The sequence below is a fragment of the Oncorhynchus nerka genome, linkage group LG6, assembly GCF_034236695.1.
Source record: "Oncorhynchus nerka isolate Pitt River linkage group LG6, Oner_Uvic_2.0, whole genome shotgun sequence".
NCBI lineage: Eukaryota > Metazoa > Chordata > Actinopteri > Salmoniformes > Salmonidae > Oncorhynchus > Oncorhynchus nerka.
The window spans coordinates 79,305,900-79,326,338 of record NC_088401.1 but is presented as its reverse complement, the minus strand read 5'-3'; the positions used below and the strand labels follow the sequence as shown (position 1 = coordinate 79,326,338).

Sequence of the window (20,439 nt, the reverse complement as noted above, 5' to 3'; positions counted from 1 at the left end):
GGGTTAAGGTTTGGGATAGGGTTAAAACATTAAGTTTAGTCACTCATTCTGAATGGTTATGGTAAGGGTTAAGGTTTGGGATAGGGTTAAAACATTAAGTTTAGTCACTCATTCTGAATGGTTATGGTAAGGGTTAAGGTTTGGGATAGGGTTAAAACATTAAGTTAAGTCACTCATTCTGAATGGTTATGGTAAGGGTTAAGGTTTGGGATAGGGTTAAAACATTAAGTTTAGTCACTCATTCTGAATGGTTATGGTAAGGGTTAAGGTTTGGGATAGGGTTAAAACATTAAGTTTAAGTCACTCATTCTGAATGGTTATGGTAAGGGTTAAGGTTTGGGATAGGGTTAAAACCAGAAATAATAAAACAGTGTTCACGACTGGGATCAAACACCCAGCCTTCTGATCCTGGGTTAAGGGATTTCCCAAGCCACCCTAGTCCACAACACCATAGCAAAACCCAAGCCTACTTGATGGTAATAATGCTCTCTGTTGCCCCTAGTGGCCAGTTTTGAAGGCATTTCAAAACGTCCTCAGGATATGGATAGACGTCCAAATTTGACGTCAATCTTTAACAACCTGGCTGCACCAGCGCCCCATCTCACCACGGAGGGGACGCAAATGGTGCAAAACTCCTTTGGCTAAAAACAGAGACTACATTGACTACGTTCTCTGATTCTATGGCAAAGATCAGAGACTCAGTTTACTCTATTTTGATGGCAAATATCAGAGACTTAGTTATCTCTGTTTTCATGGTAAAGATCAGATACTTAGTTCTCTGTTTCAATGGCAAAGATCAGAGACTTAACTTTCTGTTTTGATCGCAAAGATCATACTTAGTTTTCTCTGTTTCAATAGCAAAGATGAAAGACTTAGCTTACTCTATTTTGATGGCAAAGATCAGAGTTAACTTTCTCTGTTTTGATGACAAAGATCAGTGACCTAGTTTTCTCTGTTTCAATGGCAAAGATCAGAGACCTAGTTCTCTATGTTTTGATGACAAAGATCAGAGTTAACTTTCTCTGTTTCAATGGCAAAGATCAGAGACCTAGTTTTCTCTGTTTCAATGGCAAAGATCAGAGACCTAGTTCTCTCTGTTTTGATGAAAACGAGGGTTCCCTGTTTGCGGTCTACCTGACCTGTGTTTATTAATGTCTTGTGTCTGACTGATACTAGGTTGCTACAGTATACTCAGGTCTAATTAATGGATTAGAGGCAGAGACACACAGAGGTTCTGTAATCTGCTTTGACAGAGCCACTTACCTACCGTTGCTATTCCAGATCCGCTCTGTCACTGACTCTGGCCTGCCTTTTCACTGCGAGAGAGTGAGAGAGAGAGAGAGAGAGAGAGAGAGAGAGAGAGAGAGAGAGAGAGAGAGAGAGAGAGAGAGAGAGAGAGAGAGAGAGAGAGAGAGAGAGATATGGCTATCCAACAGAGAGAGAGCGATAGAGAGAGGTGGAAAGAGAGAGACAGAGATAGAGAAAGAGCAGAGAGAGAAAGAGAGCAGAGAGAGGTGGAAAGTCTTGGAAGTATACAGTTACTTTTATAGGCTTGTGGTGTCTTCAGTAAAAACAAATGAAGCGTTTACTTGTGAAATATTTGTATGTTCTTTTAACAATTTTAGGTTACAATAATAATGTAAATGAGAGCGTACACAACTCTCCTGCAGTATGTCACCCTACTTTACCAGGTTAGTTAATGAATCATTCATAACGGACGTACAATGCAACTGTAGCAGACGATAAAAAACACATTTGAATTGACAGATGACATTTTCCTTTCGTCTGCTGTATAACAAAAGACATAAGCTGATGCCCAAAATGTCTTGTAGAGGTTCTGACTAACGGAGAGTAGAAATAAAAGCAAAAAGAAAGAAAGTCTCACACTAATCATGTTCCCACAACATGTAATAGGTATAGCAACCAGTGTTTTCTTCAGGGTGAACTGAACAACTAAGATGTTTTCTCCATTGACGTTTGGTCTATGTTTGACTTGTGACATTGATACTGAAGCTGACAATGACATTGGCTCCGGAGTGGCGTAGTGGTCTAAGACATTGCATCTCAGTGCTAGAGGTGTCACTACAGAACCTGGTTCGATCACGGGCTGTATCCCAACCGGCCGTGATTTGGAGTCCCGTAGGGACTCACACAATTGGCCCAGCGTCGTCTGGGTTTGGCAGAGGTAGGCCGCCATTGTAAAATAAGAATTTGTTCTTTACTGACATGCCTGGTCACATTTTTCTTTTTCGACGACTCATTGCTCCTGTCAACACTGTGCTATCATAATCTAAGAATGTGCAATCATAATCTAAGAATGTGCTATCATACTCGAAGAATGTGCTATCATACTCGAAGAATGTGCAATCATACTCGAAGAATGTGCTATCATACTCGAAGAATGTGCTATCCTACTCGAAGAATGTGCTATCATACTTGAAGAATGTGCTATCATACTCGAAGAATGTGCTATCATACTCGAAGAATGTGCTATCATACTCGAAGAATGTGCTATCATACTCGAAGAATGTGCTATCATACTCGAAGAATGTGCTATCATAATCTAAGAATGTGCTATCATAATCTAAGAATGTGCTATCATACTCTAAGAATGTGCTATCATAATCTAAGAATGTGCTATCATACTCTAAGAATGTGCTATCATAATCTAAGAATGTGCTATCATAATCTAAGAATGTGCTATCATACTCTAAGAATGTGCTATCATAATCTAAGAATGTGCTATCATACTCGAAGAATGTGCTATCATACTCTAAGAATGTGCTATCATACTCGAAGAATGTGCAATCATACTCGAAGAATGTGCTATCATACTCGAAGAATGTGCTATCATACTCGAAGAATGTGCTATCATACTCGAAGAATGTGCTATCATACTCGAAGAATGTGCTATCATACTCATACTCGAAGAATGTGCTATCATTCTCGAAGAATGTGCTATCATACTCGAAGAATGTGCTATCATACTCGAAGAATGTGCTATCATACTCGAAGAATGTGCTATCATACTCGAAGAATGTGCTATCATACTCGAATAATGTGCTATCATACTCTAAGAATGTGCTATCATAATCTAAGAATGTGCTATCATACTCGAAGAATGTGCTATCATACTCGAAGAATGTGCTATCATACTCGAAGAATGTGCTATCATACTCGAAGAATGTGCTATCATACTCGAAGAATGTGCTATCATACTCTAAGAATGTGCTATCATACTCGAAGAATGTGCTATCATACTCGAAGAATGTGCTATCATACTCTAAGAATGTGCTATCATACTCGAAGAATGTGCTATCATACTCGAAGAATGTGCTATCATACTCGAAGAATGTGCTATCATACTCGAAGAATGTGCTATCATACTCGAAGAATGTGCTATCATACTCTAAGAATGTGCTATCATAATCTAAGAATGTGCTATCATACTCGAAGAATGTGCTATCATACTCGAAGAATGTGCTATCATACTCGAAGAATGTGCTATCATACTCGAAGAATGTGCTATCATACTCGAAGAATGTGCTATCATACTCGAAGAATGTGCTATCATACTCGAAGAATGTGCTATCATACTCGAAGAATGTGCTATCATACTCTAAGAATGTGCTATCATACTCGAAGAATGTGCTATCATACTCGAAGAATGTGCTATCATACTCGAAGAATGTGCTATCATACTCGAAGAATGTGCTATCATACTCGAAGAATGTGCTATCATACTCTAAGAATGTGCTATCATACTCGAAGAATGTGCTATCATACTCGAAGAATGTGCTATCATACTCTAAGAATGTGCTATCATACTCGAAGAATGTGCTATCATACTCAAAGAATGTGCTATCATACTCGAAGAATGTGCTATCATACTCGAAGAATGTGCTATCATACTCGAAGAATGTGCTATCATACTCGAAGAATGTGCTATCATACTCGAAGAATGTGCTATCATACTCTAAGAATGTGCTATCATACTCTAAGAATGTGCTATCATACTCTAAGAATGTGCTATCATACTCTAAGAATGTGCTATCATACTCGAAGAATGTGCTATCATACTCTAAGAATGTGCTATCATAATCTAAGAATGTGCTATCATACTCTAAGAATGTGCTATCATACTCGAAGAATGTGCTATCATACTCTAAGAATGTGCTATCATACTCGAAGAATGTGCTATCATACTCGAAGAATGTGCAATCATACTCGAAGAATGTGCTATCATACTCGAAGAATGTGCTATCATACTCGAAGAATGTGCTATCATACTCTAAGAATGTGCTATCATACTCGAAGAATGTGCTATCATACTCTAAGAATGTGCTATCATACTCGAAGAATGTGTTATTATACTCGAAGAATGTGTTATTATACTCTAAGAATGTGCTATCATACTCGAAGAATGTGCTATCATACTCGAAGAATGTGCTATCATACTCGAAGAATGTGCTATTATACTCAAAGAATGTGCTATCATACTTGAAGAATGTGCTATCATACTCTAAGAATGTGCTATCATACTCTAAGAATGTGCTATCATACTCTAAGAATGTGCTATCATACTCTAAGAATGTGCTATCATACTCTAGCGATATCCAAGAAAACATTTATCATCCGTCAGGCATTCAGAATGCCTTCTTTACACCTTCACTCAAATTAAAATCACTCTGTCTACCGAACCGCAAAGAAAGTTTCTTTATCAGGGAGAATATTCTGTCATTTACGAGTCACATTACTAGTTGATCCATTGATTATTACTGGTACAAGTTTAGCCTTTTCAGATCATTTGTGTTCCTTGGTATTTGGAGATGATTCTAAGCTTTATTTTACCTACTGAGGCACTGAAAGTTCAAATTGTAACGTTGTTGTTGATATGCAGACTTGCCCTGGGGGTATACCTTAAAATGACCCTTACCACTTAACCCCTCTTAACCTTTAACCCTGTCTTAACCCCTCTTAACTTTTAACCATGCTTAACTCCTCTGAACATTTAACCCCTCTTAACCTTTGACCATTCACACACTGTCTCCTGTTACTGTGGTTATAGTTGCTGTGGTTACAATTACTGTTCAGTCCAACTACATTCAACTCCTGATATACAACTGTTATAACTGTAATGACAACGTGCACTAACCAGTGATTTTGCACTTATAAGAGGTGTACTTATCAGGAATCGACTGTATTACAACATTCCCCAGAAAACATCTCTGTCCTGTACTGTTGTTTAGCTGCTACAGCTTTCAGAGAATGTTGTTCTTTGGTTGGCTATGGCGTAATCCTTTCTCCTTCTCACGGGTATACACATTACAGTCAATGAGAGCTGTCATCAAATATGGAAGAGCTTAAAACTGGAATACTGATCTGAATACAAGAGCTTGGGATAGATAGATGAATAAAAACACACTCCAATGAGAAAAAGAATCCAGAGTTTCAGAAGAGGGCTAAGAGGAGGAGGAGGAGGAAGAAGAGGGGGAAGAGGAGGAGGAGGAGGAGGAGGAGGAGGAAGAGGGGAAAGAGGAGGAGGAGGAGGAAGAAGAGGGCTAAGAGCCAAACGCTGTGGGCATTCAATAACAATCGTATCCCTGTCAAATGTTCTTCAATGAACAAAGTACAAACAGAATGGCAGTGTAAAAAACAAGATGAGAGGAGGAGGAAGAAGAGGGGGAAGAGGAGGAGGAGAAGGAAGAGGGGGAAGAGGAGGAGGAGGAGGAAGAGGGGAAGAGGAGGAGGAGAAGGAAGAGGGGGAAGAGGAGGAGGAGGAGGAAGAGGGGAAAGAGGAGGAGGAGGAGGAAGAGAGGAAAGAGGAGGAGGAGAAGGAAGAGGGGGAAGAGGAGGAGGAAGAGGAAGAGGGGGAAGAGGAGGAAGAAGAGGGGGAAGAGGAGGAGGAGGAGGAGGAAGAGGAGGAGGAGGAAGAAGAGGGGGAAGAGGAGGAGGACGAGGGGGAAGAGGAGGAAGAAGAGGGGGAGAGGAGGAGGAGGAGGAAGAGGAGGGGGAGGAGGAGGAAGAAGAGGAGGAGGTTGAGGAGGAGGAGGAGGAGGAGGAGAGGGGGAAGAAGTGGGGGAAGAGTAGGAGGAGGAGGAGGAAGAGGGGGAAGAGGAGGAGGAGAAGGAAGAGGGGGAGAGGGGGAAGAGGAGGAGGAGGAGGAAGAAGAGGGGGATGAGGAGGAGGAGGAGGAGGAGGAGGAGGAGGAAGAAGAAGAGGGGGAAGAGGAGGAGGAGTAGAAGGAGAGGTTTTGTGGACATTGTGATGTAACACTTCACATCTCCTCTGGTCTTCCAGGCATGGGCGATTAGAATAGTCAACACTCCGTCACACAATCAATAAACACACTTCATCAAGCACCCCTATTCCTTATGTAGCACACTTTTTTTGAGCAGGGCCTACAGAGGACTTTGGTCAATGTAGTGCACTACATAGAGGATAGGGTGCCATTTCAGACAAACCCTCACCCTGCACTTAAACCCCTTAAACCCCTTGTTTTTTTCTTTCTGCAGTCAAATACACAACTTGATCTTTGTGAGTTGAGTTGAGTCATTCTTTTCTCAACGTTTTCTTTCCTTGTTTGTTGGTTTTGACTCTCGTACAAGAATAGCGTTGTTTTTCTAGAATGCAAAGAACTGGTTTGTCCTGAAGGAGACACACATAAACAACATGAGAGGATGCTATTGGTCCATATAGGCGCTCCTTTCCCTTATAAGGAGTACAATGTGCTTTTTGTGAGACAAGATAGCATCATGTTAGCTAGTTGTCTTCACAAGCAGAGACTTCAATGCTAAAGGTATTATTCCCTTTCCACGACCTTGGGGGGGGGGGGGGGGGGGAATATGTTAAATAATTTGAATAGTAGAACTGAACGGTCCTTTCCCAACAGTTTGGTCACAGACATATCATAATGGAAATAAGAAGTAGGAGAAGGAGGAATGGAAGCGAAAGACTTCCGTTTGTGTAACACTTTGTTCTTGCTTGTGCCGGGCTGGCCACTCTCTCGCTCATTCCTCTAGGCTGCTTAGATGTCACATTAATCGGACATTTTTTGTTCGGAGGAGTAGGAGGGAGAAGAGAGAAGTCTGATCTGCTGGAGTAAGCAACAGCAGAGGCTTGATTCAGAACAAAATAGTACCGACCAGGGGCCACTTCAGGCTAAGCTCTTTCCCAATAGGCCCCTCCAGCCTACTCTCTGAGTTCTGCAATTAGTTAAACACAGACCAGGAAGGGCTTGAACTGGACTAAATAAGCTATTTTACACACAGCATTGTGCTTCACTGAGGCAGATACTATATACAGGAGAAGGAGACAGTACATGGAGGGTGGAGGGGGAGGCAGTTGGGTCTCTGGGGCTTGGTGTGGAGGCTTGAGGGGGCGATGGTCCGTTTATAGAAGGATCAGAAGAGGGGACAGCAGAGGCGGTAAGGAAGGCAGCTGATGGGTCAGAAAGAAATATGGAGGAGGGGGTTTGAAGCAGGGGGCCGTGGCCCATGGGGCTGGGGTCCAGGGGGCTTGAGGCAGGGGGCCCATGGGGCTGGGGGCCAGGGGACTTGAGGCAGGGGCCCATGGGGCTGGGGGCCAGGGGGCTTGAGGCAGGGGCCCATGGGGCTGGGGTCCAGGGGGCTTGAGGCAGGGGCCCATGGGTCTGGGGGCCAGGGACTTGAGGCAGGGGCCCATGGGGCTGGGGGCCAGGGGGCTTGAGGCAGGGGCCCATGGGGCTGGGGTCCAGGGGGCTTGAGGCAGGGGCCCATGGGGCTGGGGGCCAGGGGCTTGAGGCAGGGAGGCTTGAGGCAGGAATCCAAGTGCTGGAGGCTGGGAGAGTGGGGGGGGCACTTGGTGGTTGGAGCCAAGGACTGGAGGCTAGGGAGCACAAAGGGGGGTCAAAGAACCAGGGAGGGCTGGAGGCTGGGGTCCAGGAGGCAAGAGGACCCAGGGCTGGATCCAGGGAGGCAACGGGAGAGGGGCTGGAGGCTGGGGAGCACTTGGGGGCCCGGGGACCAGGGCTGATGATGGTCTCACTCACGGTAGAACACGTATTCAGTGTAGCTGGTCCAGATCTTGTCGTCCGTCTGCTCGTGAGCGAAGGCGCAGGTCCCCGTGGAGTTACAGGCCACCATGTGAAACCCGGCGTCTGCCAGCTTGTCAAAGGCCTGCTCCAGGAAGGTGAATTTGAGGTAGTAGCGTGACGTGTAGCGCTCTGGGGGTCGGTCCGGGTCACGGCTCTCGTTCAGCGTCTCCCCAAACACCTCTTTAGCCAGCGACGTCTTGCCACAGACCATAATGCGAGCAACACGTCTGAACTTGGCGTCGGACTGACTGTCACGCCCCAAAGTATAGGAGCCGCGATAACCGATGGTGATGAATCCTGAGCGTTTACCGTCTCCACTGGGGACCAGGCTGGCGCAGGCAGCGGCAGTGCCCAGCGAGGCTAGGTTGCGCCCGGTGTCGATGCCCGGCGAGGAGTCCTCCGGGTCGCTCTGACACCCCTCGTCACCCAGCGAGTTCTGCTTGCTGAGTTTGGGCGCCAGGATCTTTATGAGCTCAGGTAGGTTGAAGAACTCAGCCTCCCGCTGCAGGCGACTCCGCTCTGGGAAGTGGTCAGGGAGCACCAGCTGCTGATCTCTCATGTAGTCCAGAATATATCGGAACAGGAAACCATCCCGGTCCAGGAAAAAACGGCCCTTGGTGTCCCTCGCCAGACCTTTGGTGGTTTTCCTGCTAAACATCTCCCACAGGAGAGAGTCTGGTACACTGATGAGGGTTGAGTAGCGGGTGATGTACACCTGGCCGCCCACGTTCAGCTCTACTATCTCAGGGAAGATGACTTCCTCCACTACAGGAATGCCTGGGGTGTTATCTGGCAGAGCCATGGTTGTTGTCCTTCTGTCACAGAGAACCCCACTCACACTGCAACCCTACTCTACTGTCACCTTGCTAGTGCAGTGGGCAGATGATTCCACCTTATAGCCTACAACTGTACACTGCAGCTCAGAATAGGTTACTTGCGTTTATATGAATTACATTTGATGTTGTATATATATATATATATATATATCGGTTTGTTGTCAAAATGAACAAAGGGGTATTTCTGAAAGCCTATAGGCGATCTGCGTAGCGTCTATCCCGACAGGCCTTTCTCTGTTAAAAAGAGCTTAACTACAGCAGAGCACTATTCCTACCAGCGCAAAGCAATCCTCTAAACTGTTATATCATCCCAGGCCGTTAATTGCAAAATAGAGAGCACGAAGACATATATTCTAACTACAGGGATAATTTATGGTAGCTAAAACATAACTTGCGTAGACAGTGGATAATAAACATTGTGTCCATGCCCTTTACACGTCAACCAATGGAATATCCTGAATATTGCAGCCGAGGATTGAAACAAAATAGTCTATCAAAATCTATTTCGAGTAAAAATCCGTTGACTTCTGCATTTCTCAATGACCCGCTCTATAGATGGGGATCAGTCCGGAATGGAGAATAACCCACAGTCGTCCGTGATGTTTTTCTCTTACTTCTTATTGTCTTGACGCAGAAACACACAAGGTGGAACTTCAATGCAATCCATAGTTGGAGGTGTCGGTTGATGTACCGGTCAGGATTAGCCAATAAAGGAAGCAGATTTCCCAGACGAAATGCGAGCTAGAGCAGTGAACAAAAACACCTCTAGCTGTGCCATCGCCGATGGAACGAGTCCACGAGGCTCTGTCTTTTGTTTGGTCGGTAGGCTTTCTCCTCCCGTAGTAATAGCCACTCTTATGCCATCCCGGAGAGCTCTGCTGCTACAAAAAGTACCGTAAATAATCAGCCCCGTTAAACCCCACCTACCTGCCAGAGTCAGCGTTTATATTATGCAAAACGAACAGTTTCCCATACAGCTATAAAAACAGAGGCAGGTCTTTGATTGTTTAGATGATTCATCAAAGGGAATTATAGAGATGATTCATCATTTGGTGTCATGTCATTGCTGTCATGAGCTATATAGCAAAGCAATTGAGATATCTATTTGATTTGCAATGTCAATTTCAATTCATTTGTCTTTGTTGTTAACATCAATTGTGAATATAGCAAACAGGAGTGTAAATTACCAACTAGAGTTAGAATTAAAATTTTAACGGTCCTTATAATAAAACTCAGGTTCTTATAATAAAACAGAGGACAACAGCGACACCTAGCGGAAGAACTAGAACTATGATAATGGCAAATTCCCAAGAGTAAATACAAAAAAATGAACACTAAAAACGTTACATATCATTTGAATTCCAAATAAAAAAATATATAATTTCAAAATCGCATTGTAAACCAATATCACTTTATCAGTCAATTGCACACAAGATCCAACCGAAATTTGACTTCTGCTTTTAACCCAACCCCTCTGAAAAACACATATGCACAAAGTTTTTGGGGGAGAAGCGCAGGGGGCTACCACACTGGATGCCCAGGGAGCAGTTGTTGTGGGGGGTTAAGTGCCTTGCTCAAGGGCACAACGGCAGACAATGGCATTTGATTCCAGGATTTGATACCAGAAACCCTTTGGTTGCCAGGTTACTTCCAGCCAGGCTTTTCCCGTCCGAGCCGGGATTAGAGCAGGCAGCCCTCCTGGAGAGGTAGCCGTGGCAGGTAGCCTAGCGGTTAGAACAACACAACATTTGAGCCACATCCACGTGCCTTGTGTATAAGATATTTGATTTGCAATGCATCCTGCACCTTAGAATAAACTGAAGGTCAATAAGATGTTGTCTGGTTGATTATTTCTTTGTTAGAACAGGGAGTATTCCAATCACTCCTACAGGAGTCCCTCCTGACACACCAGTGTTCCAGCTTACAGGAGTCCCTCCTGACACACCAGTGTTCCAGCTCCTACAGTAGTCCCTCCTGACACACCAGTGTTCCAGCTCCTACAGTAGTCCCTCCTGACACACCAGTGTTCCAGCTCCTACAGGAGTCCCTCCTGACACACCAGTGTTCCAGCTCCTACAGTAGTCCCTCCTGACACACCAGTGTTCCAGCTCCTACAGGAGTCCCTCCTGACACACCAGTGTTCCAGCTCCTACAGGAGTCCCTCCTGACACACCAGTGTTCCAGCTCCTACAGGAGTCCCTCCTGACACACCAGTGTTCCAGCTCCTACAGGAGTCCCTCCTGACACACCAGTGTTCCAGCTCCTACAGTAGTCCCTCCTGACACACCAGTGTTCCAGCTCCTACAGTAGTCCCTCCTGACACACCAGTGTTCCAGCTCCTACAGGAGTCCCTCCTGACACACCAGTGTTCCAGCTCCTACAGGAGTCCCTCCTGACACACCAGTGTTCCAGCTCCTACAGGAGTCCCTCCTGACACACCAGTGTTCCAGCTCCTACAGGAGTCCCTCCTGACACACCAGTGTTCCAGCTCCTACAGGAGACCCTCCTGACACACCAGTGTTCCAGCTCCTACAGTAGTCCCTCCTGACACACCAGTGTTCCAGCTCCTACAGGAGTCCCTCCTGACACACCAGTGTTCCAGCTCCTACAGGAGTCCCTCCTGACACACCAGTGTTCCAGCTCCTACAGGAGACCCTCCTGACACACCAGTGTTCCAGCTCCTACAGGAGTCCCTCCTGACACACCAGTGTTCCAGCTCCTACAGGAGTCCCTCCTGACACACCAGTGTTCCAGCTCCTACAGGAGTCCCTCCTGACACACCAGTGTTCCTTTTGGGGAGAGATTTCATCAGGAGGGTAGTGGAAGTGGGAAGCTGAATCCTCTCTCTAACACACACACTCATGCGCACACACGCACACACACAGTATGTGTCTGACTCACACACACAGTCCCTGTATGACTCATTGGTTCTCTCTCACACCAATCTGTTCCCTGATTTCCCAGAGGACCTCCCTCTTTGGGTCCAATACGGTTCCTGTCCCTTCAACACCTAGATCTGCCCGTTGTTCAAATAAAACAGTGTGTGTGTGTGTGTGTGTGTCAGTGGGTATAGTCTAATGTAGCCTGCTATCCATATTATAGTCTAATGTAGCCTGCTATCCATATTATAGTCTAATGTAGCCTGTTATCCATATTATAGTCTAATGTAGCCTGTTATCCATATTATAGTCTAATGTAGCCTGTTATCCATATTATAGTCTAATGTAGCCTGCTATCCATATTATAGTCTAATGTAGCCTGCTATCCATATTATAGTCTAATGTAGCCTGTTATCCATATTATAGTCTAATGTAGCCTGCTATCCATATTATAGTCTAATGTAGCCTGCTATCCATATTATAGTCTAATGTAGCCTGCTATCCATATTATAGTCTAATGTAGCCTGCTATCCATATTAGAGTCTAATGTAGCCTATTATCCATATTATAGTCTAATGTAGCCTGTTATCCATATTATAGTCTAATGTAGCCTGTTATCCATATTATAGTCTAATGTAGCCTGCTATCCATATTATAGTCTAATGTAGCCTGCTATCCATATTAGAGTCTAATGTAGCCTATTATCCATATTATAGTCTAATGTAGCCTGTTATCCATATTATAGTCTAATGTAGCCTGTTATCCATATTATAGTCTAATGTAGCCTGCTATCCATATTATAGTCTAATGTAGCCTGCTATCCATATTATAGTCTAATGTAGCCTGCTATCCATATTATAGTCTAATGTAGCCTGTTATCCATATTATAGTCTAATGTAGCCTGTTATCCATATTATAGTCTAATGTAGCCTGCTATCCATATTATAGTCTAATCTAATGTAGCCTGCTATCCATATTATAGTCTAATGTAGCCTGTTATCCATATTATAGTCTAATGTAGCCTGTTATCCATATTATAGTCTAATCTAATGTAGCCTGTTATCCATATTATAGTCTAATGTAGCCTGCTATCCATATTATAGTCTAATGTAGCCTGTTATCCATATTATAGTCTAATGTAGCCTGTTATCCATATTATAGTCTAATGTAGCCTGCTATCCATATTATAGTCTAATCTAATGTAGCCTGTTATCCATATATAGTCTAATGTAGCCTGTTATCCATATTATAGTCTAATGTAGCCTGTTATCCATATTATAGTCTAATCTAATGTAGCCTGTTATCCATATTATAGTCTAATGTAGCCTGTTACCCATATTATAGTCTAATGTAGCCTGCTATCCATATTATAGTCTAATGTAGCCTGTTATCCATATTATAGTCTAATGTAGCCTGTTATCCATATTATAGTCTAATGTAGCCTGTTATCCATATTATAGTCTAATCTAATGTAGCCTGTTATCCATATTATAGTCTAATGTAGCCTGCTATCCATATTATAGTCTAATCTAATGTAGCCTGTTATCCATATTATAGTCTAATGTAGCCTGCTATCCATATTATAGTCTAATGTAGCCTGTTATCCATATTATAGTCTAATGTAGCCTGTTATCCATATTATAGTCTAATGTAGCCTGTTATCCATATTATAGTCTAATCTAATGTAGCCTGTTATCCATATTATAGTCTAATGTAGCCTGTTATCCATATTATAGTCTAATGTAGCCTGTTACCCATATTATAGTCTAATGTAGCCTGTTATCCATATTATAGTCTAATGTAGCCTGCTATCCATATTATAGTCTAATGTAGCCTGTTATCCATATTATAGTCTAATCTAATGTAGCCTGTTATCCATATTATAGTCTAATGTAGCCTGTTATCCATATTATAGTCTAATGTAGCCTGTTATCCATATTATAGTCTAATCTAATGTAGCCTGCTATCCATATTATAGTCTAATGTAGCCTGTTATCCATATTATAGTCTAATGTAGCCTGTTATCCATATATAGTCTAATGTAGCCTGTTATCCATATTATAGTCTAATGTAGCCTGTTATCCATATTATAGTCTAATGTAGCCTGTTACCCATATTATAGTCTAATGTAGCCTGTTACCCATATTATAGTCTAATGTAGCCTGTTATCCATATTATAGTCTAATGTAGCCTGCTATCCATATTATAGTCTAATGTAGCCTGCTATCCATATTATAGTCTAATGTAGCCTGTTATCCATATTATAGTCTAATGTAGCCTGTTACCCATATTATAGTCTAATGTAGCCTGTTATCCATATTATAGTCTAATGTAGCCTGCTATCCATATTATAGTCTAATGTAGCCTGCTATCCATATTATAGTCTAATGTAGCCTGTTATCAATATTATAGTCTAATGTAGCCTGCTATCCATATTATAGTCTAATGTAGCCTGTTATCAATATTATAGTCTAATGTAGCCTGTTATCCATATTATAGTCTAATGTAGCCTGTTATCCATATTATAGTCTAATGTAGCCTGCTATCCATATTATAGTCTAATGTAGCCTGTTATCCATATTATAGTCTAATGTAGCCTGTTATCCATATTATAGTCTAATGTAGCCTGTTATCCATATTATAGTCTAATGTAGCCTGCTATCCATATTATAGTCTAATGTAGCCTGCTATCCATATTATAGTCTAATGTAGCCTGTTATCCATATTATAGTCTAATGTAGCCTGCTATCCATATTATAGTCTAATGTAGCCTGCTATCCATATTATAGTCTAATGTAGCCTGCTATCCATATTATAGTCTAATGTAGCCTGCTATCCATATTAGAGTCTAATGTAGCCTATTATCCATATTATAGTCTAATGTAGCCTGTTATCCATATTATAGTCTAATGTAGCCTGTTATCCATATTATAGTCTAATGTAGCCTGCTATCCATATTATAGTCTAATGTAGCCTGCTATCCATATTAGAGTCTAATGTAGCCTATTATCCATATTATAGTCTAATGTAGCCTGTTATCCATATTATAGTCTAATGTAGCCTGTTATCCATATTATAGTCTAATGTAGCCTGCTATCCATATTATAGTCTAATGTAGCCTGCTATCCATATTATAGTCTAATGTAGCCTGCTATCCATATTATAGTCTAATGTAGCCTGTTATCCATATTATAGTCTAATGTAGCCTGTTATCCATATTATAGTCTAATGTAGCCTGCTATCCATATTATAGTCTAATCTAATGTAGCCTGCTATCCATATTATAGTCTAATGTAGCCTGTTATCCATATTATAGTCTAATGTAGCCTGTTATCCATATTATAGTCTAATCTAATGTAGCCTGTTATCCATATTATAGTCTAATGTAGCCTGCTATCCATATTATAGTCTAATGTAGCCTGTTATCCATATTATAGTCTAATGTAGCCTGTTATCCATATTATAGTCTAATGTAGCCTGCTATCCATATTATAGTCTAATCTAATGTAGCCTGTTATCCATATATAGTCTAATGTAGCCTGTTATCCATATTATAGTCTAATGTAGCCTGTTATCCATATTATAGTCTAATCTAATGTAGCCTGTTATCCATATTATAGTCTAATGTAGCCTGTTACCCATATTATAGTCTAATGTAGCCTGCTATCCATATTATAGTCTAATGTAGCCTGTTATCCATATTATAGTCTAATGTAGCCTGTTATCCATATTATAGTCTAATGTAGCCTGTTATCCATATTATAGTCTAATCTAATGTAGCCTGTTATCCATATTATAGTCTAATGTAGCCTGCTATCCATATTATAGTCTAATCTAATGTAGCCTGTTATCCATATTATAGTCTAATGTAGCCTGCTATCCATATTATAGTCTAATGTAGCCTGTTATCCATATTATAGTCTAATGTAGCCTGTTATCCATATTATAGTCTAATGTAGCCTGTTATCCATATTATAGTCTAATCTAATGTAGCCTGTTATCCATATTATAGTCTAATGTAGCCTGTTATCCATATTATAGTCTAATGTAGCCTGTTACCCATATTATAGTCTAATGTAGCCTGTTATCCATATTATAGTCTAATGTAGCCTGCTATCCATATTATAGTCTAATGTAGCCTGTTATCCATATTATAGTCTAATCTAATGTAGCCTGTTATCCATATTATAGTCTAATGTAGCCTGTTATCCATATTATAGTCTAATGTAGCCTGTTATCCATATTATAGTCTAATCTAATGTAGCCTGCTATCCATATTATAGTCTAATGTAGCCTGTTATCCATATTATAGTCTAATGTAGCCTGTTATCCATATATAGTCTAATGTAGCCTGTTATCCATATTATAGTCTAATGTAGCCTGTTATCCATATTATAGTCTAATGTAGCCTGTTACCCATATTATAGTCTAATGTAGCCTGTTACCCATATTATAGTCTAATGTAGCCTGTTATCCATATTATAGTCTAATGTAGCCTGCTATCCATATTATAGTCTAATGTAGCCTGCTATCCATATTATAGTCTAATGTAGCCTGTTATCCATATTATAGTCTAATGTAGCCTGTTATCCATATTATAGTCTAATGTAGCCTGTTATCCATATTATAGTCTAATCTAATGTAGCCTGCTATCCATATTATAGTCTAATGTAGCCTGTTATCCATATTATAGTCTAATCTAATGTAGCCTGCTATCCATATTATAGTCTAATGTAGCCTGTTACCCATATTATAGTCTAATCTAATGTAGCCTGCTATCCATATTAGAGTCTAATGTAGCCTATTATCCATATTATAGTCTAATGTAGCCTGTTACCCATATTATAGTCTAATGTAGCCTGTTATCCATATTATAGTCTAATGTAGCCTGTTACCCATATTATAGTCTAATGTAGCCTGTTATCCATATTATAGTCTAATGTAGCCTGCTATCCATATTATAGTCTAATGTAGCCTGCTATCCATATTATAGTCTAATGTAGCCTGTTATCAATATTATAGTCTAATGTAGCCTGCTATCCATATTATAGTCTAATGTAGCCTGTTATCAATATTATAGTCTAATGTAGCCTGTTATCCATATATAGTCTAATGTAGCCTGTTATCCATATTATAGTCTAATGTAGCCTGTTATCCATATTATAGTCTAATGTAGCCTGTTACCCATATTATAGTCTAATATAGCCTGTTACCCTAATGTAGCCTGTTATCCATATTATAGTCTAATGTAGCCTGCTATCCATATTATAGTCTAATGTAGCCTGCTATCCATATTATAGTCTAATGTAGCCTGTTATCCATATTATAGTCTAATCTAATGTAGCCTGCTATCCATATTATAGTCTAATGTAGCCTGTTATCCATATTATAGTCTAATCTAATGTAGCCTGCTATCCATATTATAGTCTAATGTAGCCTGTTACCCATATTATAGTCTAATCTAATGTAGCCTGCTATCCATATTAGAGTCTAATGTAGCCTATTATCCATATTATAGTCTAATGTAGCCTGTTACCCATATTATAGTCTAATGTAGCCTGTTATCCATATTATAGTCTAATGTAGCCTGTTACCCATATTATAGTCTAATGTAGCCTGTTATCCATATTATAGTCTAATGTAGCCTGCTATCCATATTATAGTCTAATGTAGCCTGCTATCCATATTATAGTCTAATGTAGCCTGTTATCAATATTATAGTCTAATGTAGCCTGCTATCCATATTATAGTCTAATGTAGCCTGTTATCAATATTATAGTCTAATGTAGCCTGCTATCCATATTATAGTCTAATCTAATGTAGCCTGCTATCCATATTATAGTCTAATGTAGCCTGTTATCCATATTATAGTCTAATGTAGCCTGTTATCCATATTATAGTCTAATGTAGCCTGCTATCCATATTATAGTCTAATGTAGCCTGTTATCCATATTATAGTCTAATGTAGCCTGTTACCCATATTATAGTCTAATGTAGCCTGTTATCCATATTATAGTCTAATGTAGCCTGTTATCCATATTATAGTCTAATGTAGCCTGCTATCCATATTATAGTCTAATGTAGCCTGTTATCCATATTATATTCTAATGTAGCCTGTTATCCATATTATAGTCTAATCTAATGTAGCCTGTTATCCATATTATAGTCTAATGTAGCCTGCTATCCATATTATAGTCTAATGTAGCCTGTTATCCATATTATAGTCTAATGTAGCCTGCTATCCATATTATAGTCTGTAGCCTGCTATCCATATTATAGTCTAATGTAGCCTGTTATCCATATTATAGTCTAATGTAGCCTGTTATCCATATTATATTCTAATCTAATGTAGCCTGTTACCCATATTATATTCTAATCTAATGTAGCCTGTTATCCATATTATAGTCTAATGTAGCCTGCTACCCATATTATAGTCTAATGTAGCCTGTTATCCATATTATAGTCTAATGTAGCCTGTTATCCATATTATAGTCTAATGTAGCCTGTTATCCATATTATAGTCTAATGTAGCCTGTTATCCATATTATAGTCTAATGTAGCCTGTTATCCATATTATAGTCTAATGTAGCCTGTTATCCATATTATAGTCTAATGTAGTCTAATGTCTAGCCTGTTATCCATATTATAGTCTAATGTAGCCTGTTATCCATATTATAGTCTAATGTAGCCTGTTATCCATATTATAGTCTAATGTAGCCTGCTATCCATATTATAGTCTAATGTAGCCTGTTATCCATATTATAGTCTAATGTAGCCTGTTATCCATATTATAGTCTAATGTAGCCTGTTATCCATATTATAGTCTAATCTAATGTAGCCTGTTATCCATATTATAGTCTAATGTAGCCTGTTATCCATATTATAGTCTAATGTAGCCTGCTATCCATATTATAGTCTAATGTAGCCTGTTATCCATATTATAGTCTAATCTAATGTAGCCTGCTATCCATATTATAGTCTAATGTAGCCTGTTATCCATATTATAGTCTAATGTAGCCTGTTATCCATATTATAGTCTAATGTAGCCTGCTATCCATATTATAGTCTAATCTAATGTAGCCTGTTATCCATATTATAGTCTAATGTAGCCTGTTATCCATATTATAGTCTAATGTAGCCTGTTATCCATATTATAGTCTAATGTAGCCTGTTATCCATATTATAGTCTAATGTAGCCTGTTATCCATATTATAGTCTAATGTAGCCTGTTATCCATATTATAGTCTAATGTAGCCTGTTATCCATATTATAGTCTAATGTAGCCTGTTATCCATATTATAGTCTAATGTAGCCTGTTATCCATATTATAGTCTAATGTAGCCTGTTATCCATATTATAGTCTAATGTAGCCTGTTATCCATATTATAGTCTAATGTAGCCTGTTATCCATATTATAGTCTAATGTAGCCTGTTATCCATATTATAGTCTAATGTAGCCTGTTACCCATATTATAGTCTAATGTAGCCTGTTATCCATATTATAGTCTAATGTAGCCTGTTATCCATATTATAGTCTAATGTAGCCTGTTATCCATATTATAGTCTAATCTAATGTAGCCTGTTATCCATATTATAGTCTAATCTAATGTAGCCTGTTATCCATATTATAGTCTAATGTAGCCTGCTACCCATATTATAGTCTAATGTAGCCTGCTATCCATATTATAGTCTAATCTAATGTAGCCTGTTATCCATATTATAGTCTAATGTAGCCTGTTATCCATATTATAGTCTAATGTAGCCTGTTATCCATATTATAGTCTAATGTAGCCTGTTATCCATATTATAGTCTAATGTAGCCTGCTATCCATATTATAGTCTAATGTAGCCTGCTATCCATATTATAGTCTAATGTAGCCTGCTATCCATATTATAGTCTAATGTAGCCTGCTATCCATATTATAGTCTAATGTAGCCTGTTATCCATATTATAGTCTAATGTAGCCTGTTATCCATATTATAGTCTAATGTAGCCTGTTATCCATATTATAGTCTAATGTAGCCTGTTATCCATATTATAGTCTAATCTAATGTAGCCTGTTATCCATATTATAGTCTAATGTAGCCTGTTACCCATATTATAGTCTAATGTAGCCTGTTATCCATATTATAGTCTAATGTAGCCTGTTACCCATATTATAGTCTAATGTAGCCTGTTATCCATATTATAGTCTAATGTAGCCTGTTACCCATATTATAGTCTAATCTAATGTAGCCTGTTATCCAGCTGTAGGGAGTATGGTGCCTTTTGGAATACCAGCCAGGGTGAGCGCTCCGTCTCAGGGTTCATTTAAACGGTCATGCCTGGAGAATCAATCCTGATGTATGAAGGAGAGGAGCACAGAAGTGCTGACATCACAGTTCGATAAGTTCCGTCTATTAGAGGGAGCAGTATGGTAGCGTCACATAACGTCTGCCCCAAATGGAACCATATTCCCCATGTAGTGCACTACTTTTTAACAAGGCCCTTAGAGCTCTGGTCAAAAGTAGTGCACTATATGGGGAATAGGGTGCCATTCGGGACATATATTGGATAAGTACTCCTTTCCCATTTTCAATATGGTAACCCACTCTTGACCTAAGTTATTCACTGGATATTTTATATTATCATTTAAGTGAGTTGTCATAC

At 40.1% G+C, this 20,439-nt stretch overlaps 1 protein-coding gene across 1 annotated transcript in view; it reads right to left on the bottom strand.

Moving 5' to 3' along the window:
- The window catches only part of kctd12b (potassium channel tetramerisation domain containing 12b), a 101,239-nt gene extending 91,426 nt beyond the window's left edge, over positions 1–9,813 (bottom strand). Inside the window, exon 1 of the mRNA XM_065019901.1 lies at positions 8,030–9,813. Within this exon, the coding sequence (XP_064875973.1) occupies positions 8,030–8,876 (847 nt within the window). The 5' untranslated portion in view covers positions 8,877–9,813. The remainder of the gene's footprint in view (positions 1–8,029) is intronic.
- Positions 9,814–20,439: the final 10,626 nt, after the last annotated feature.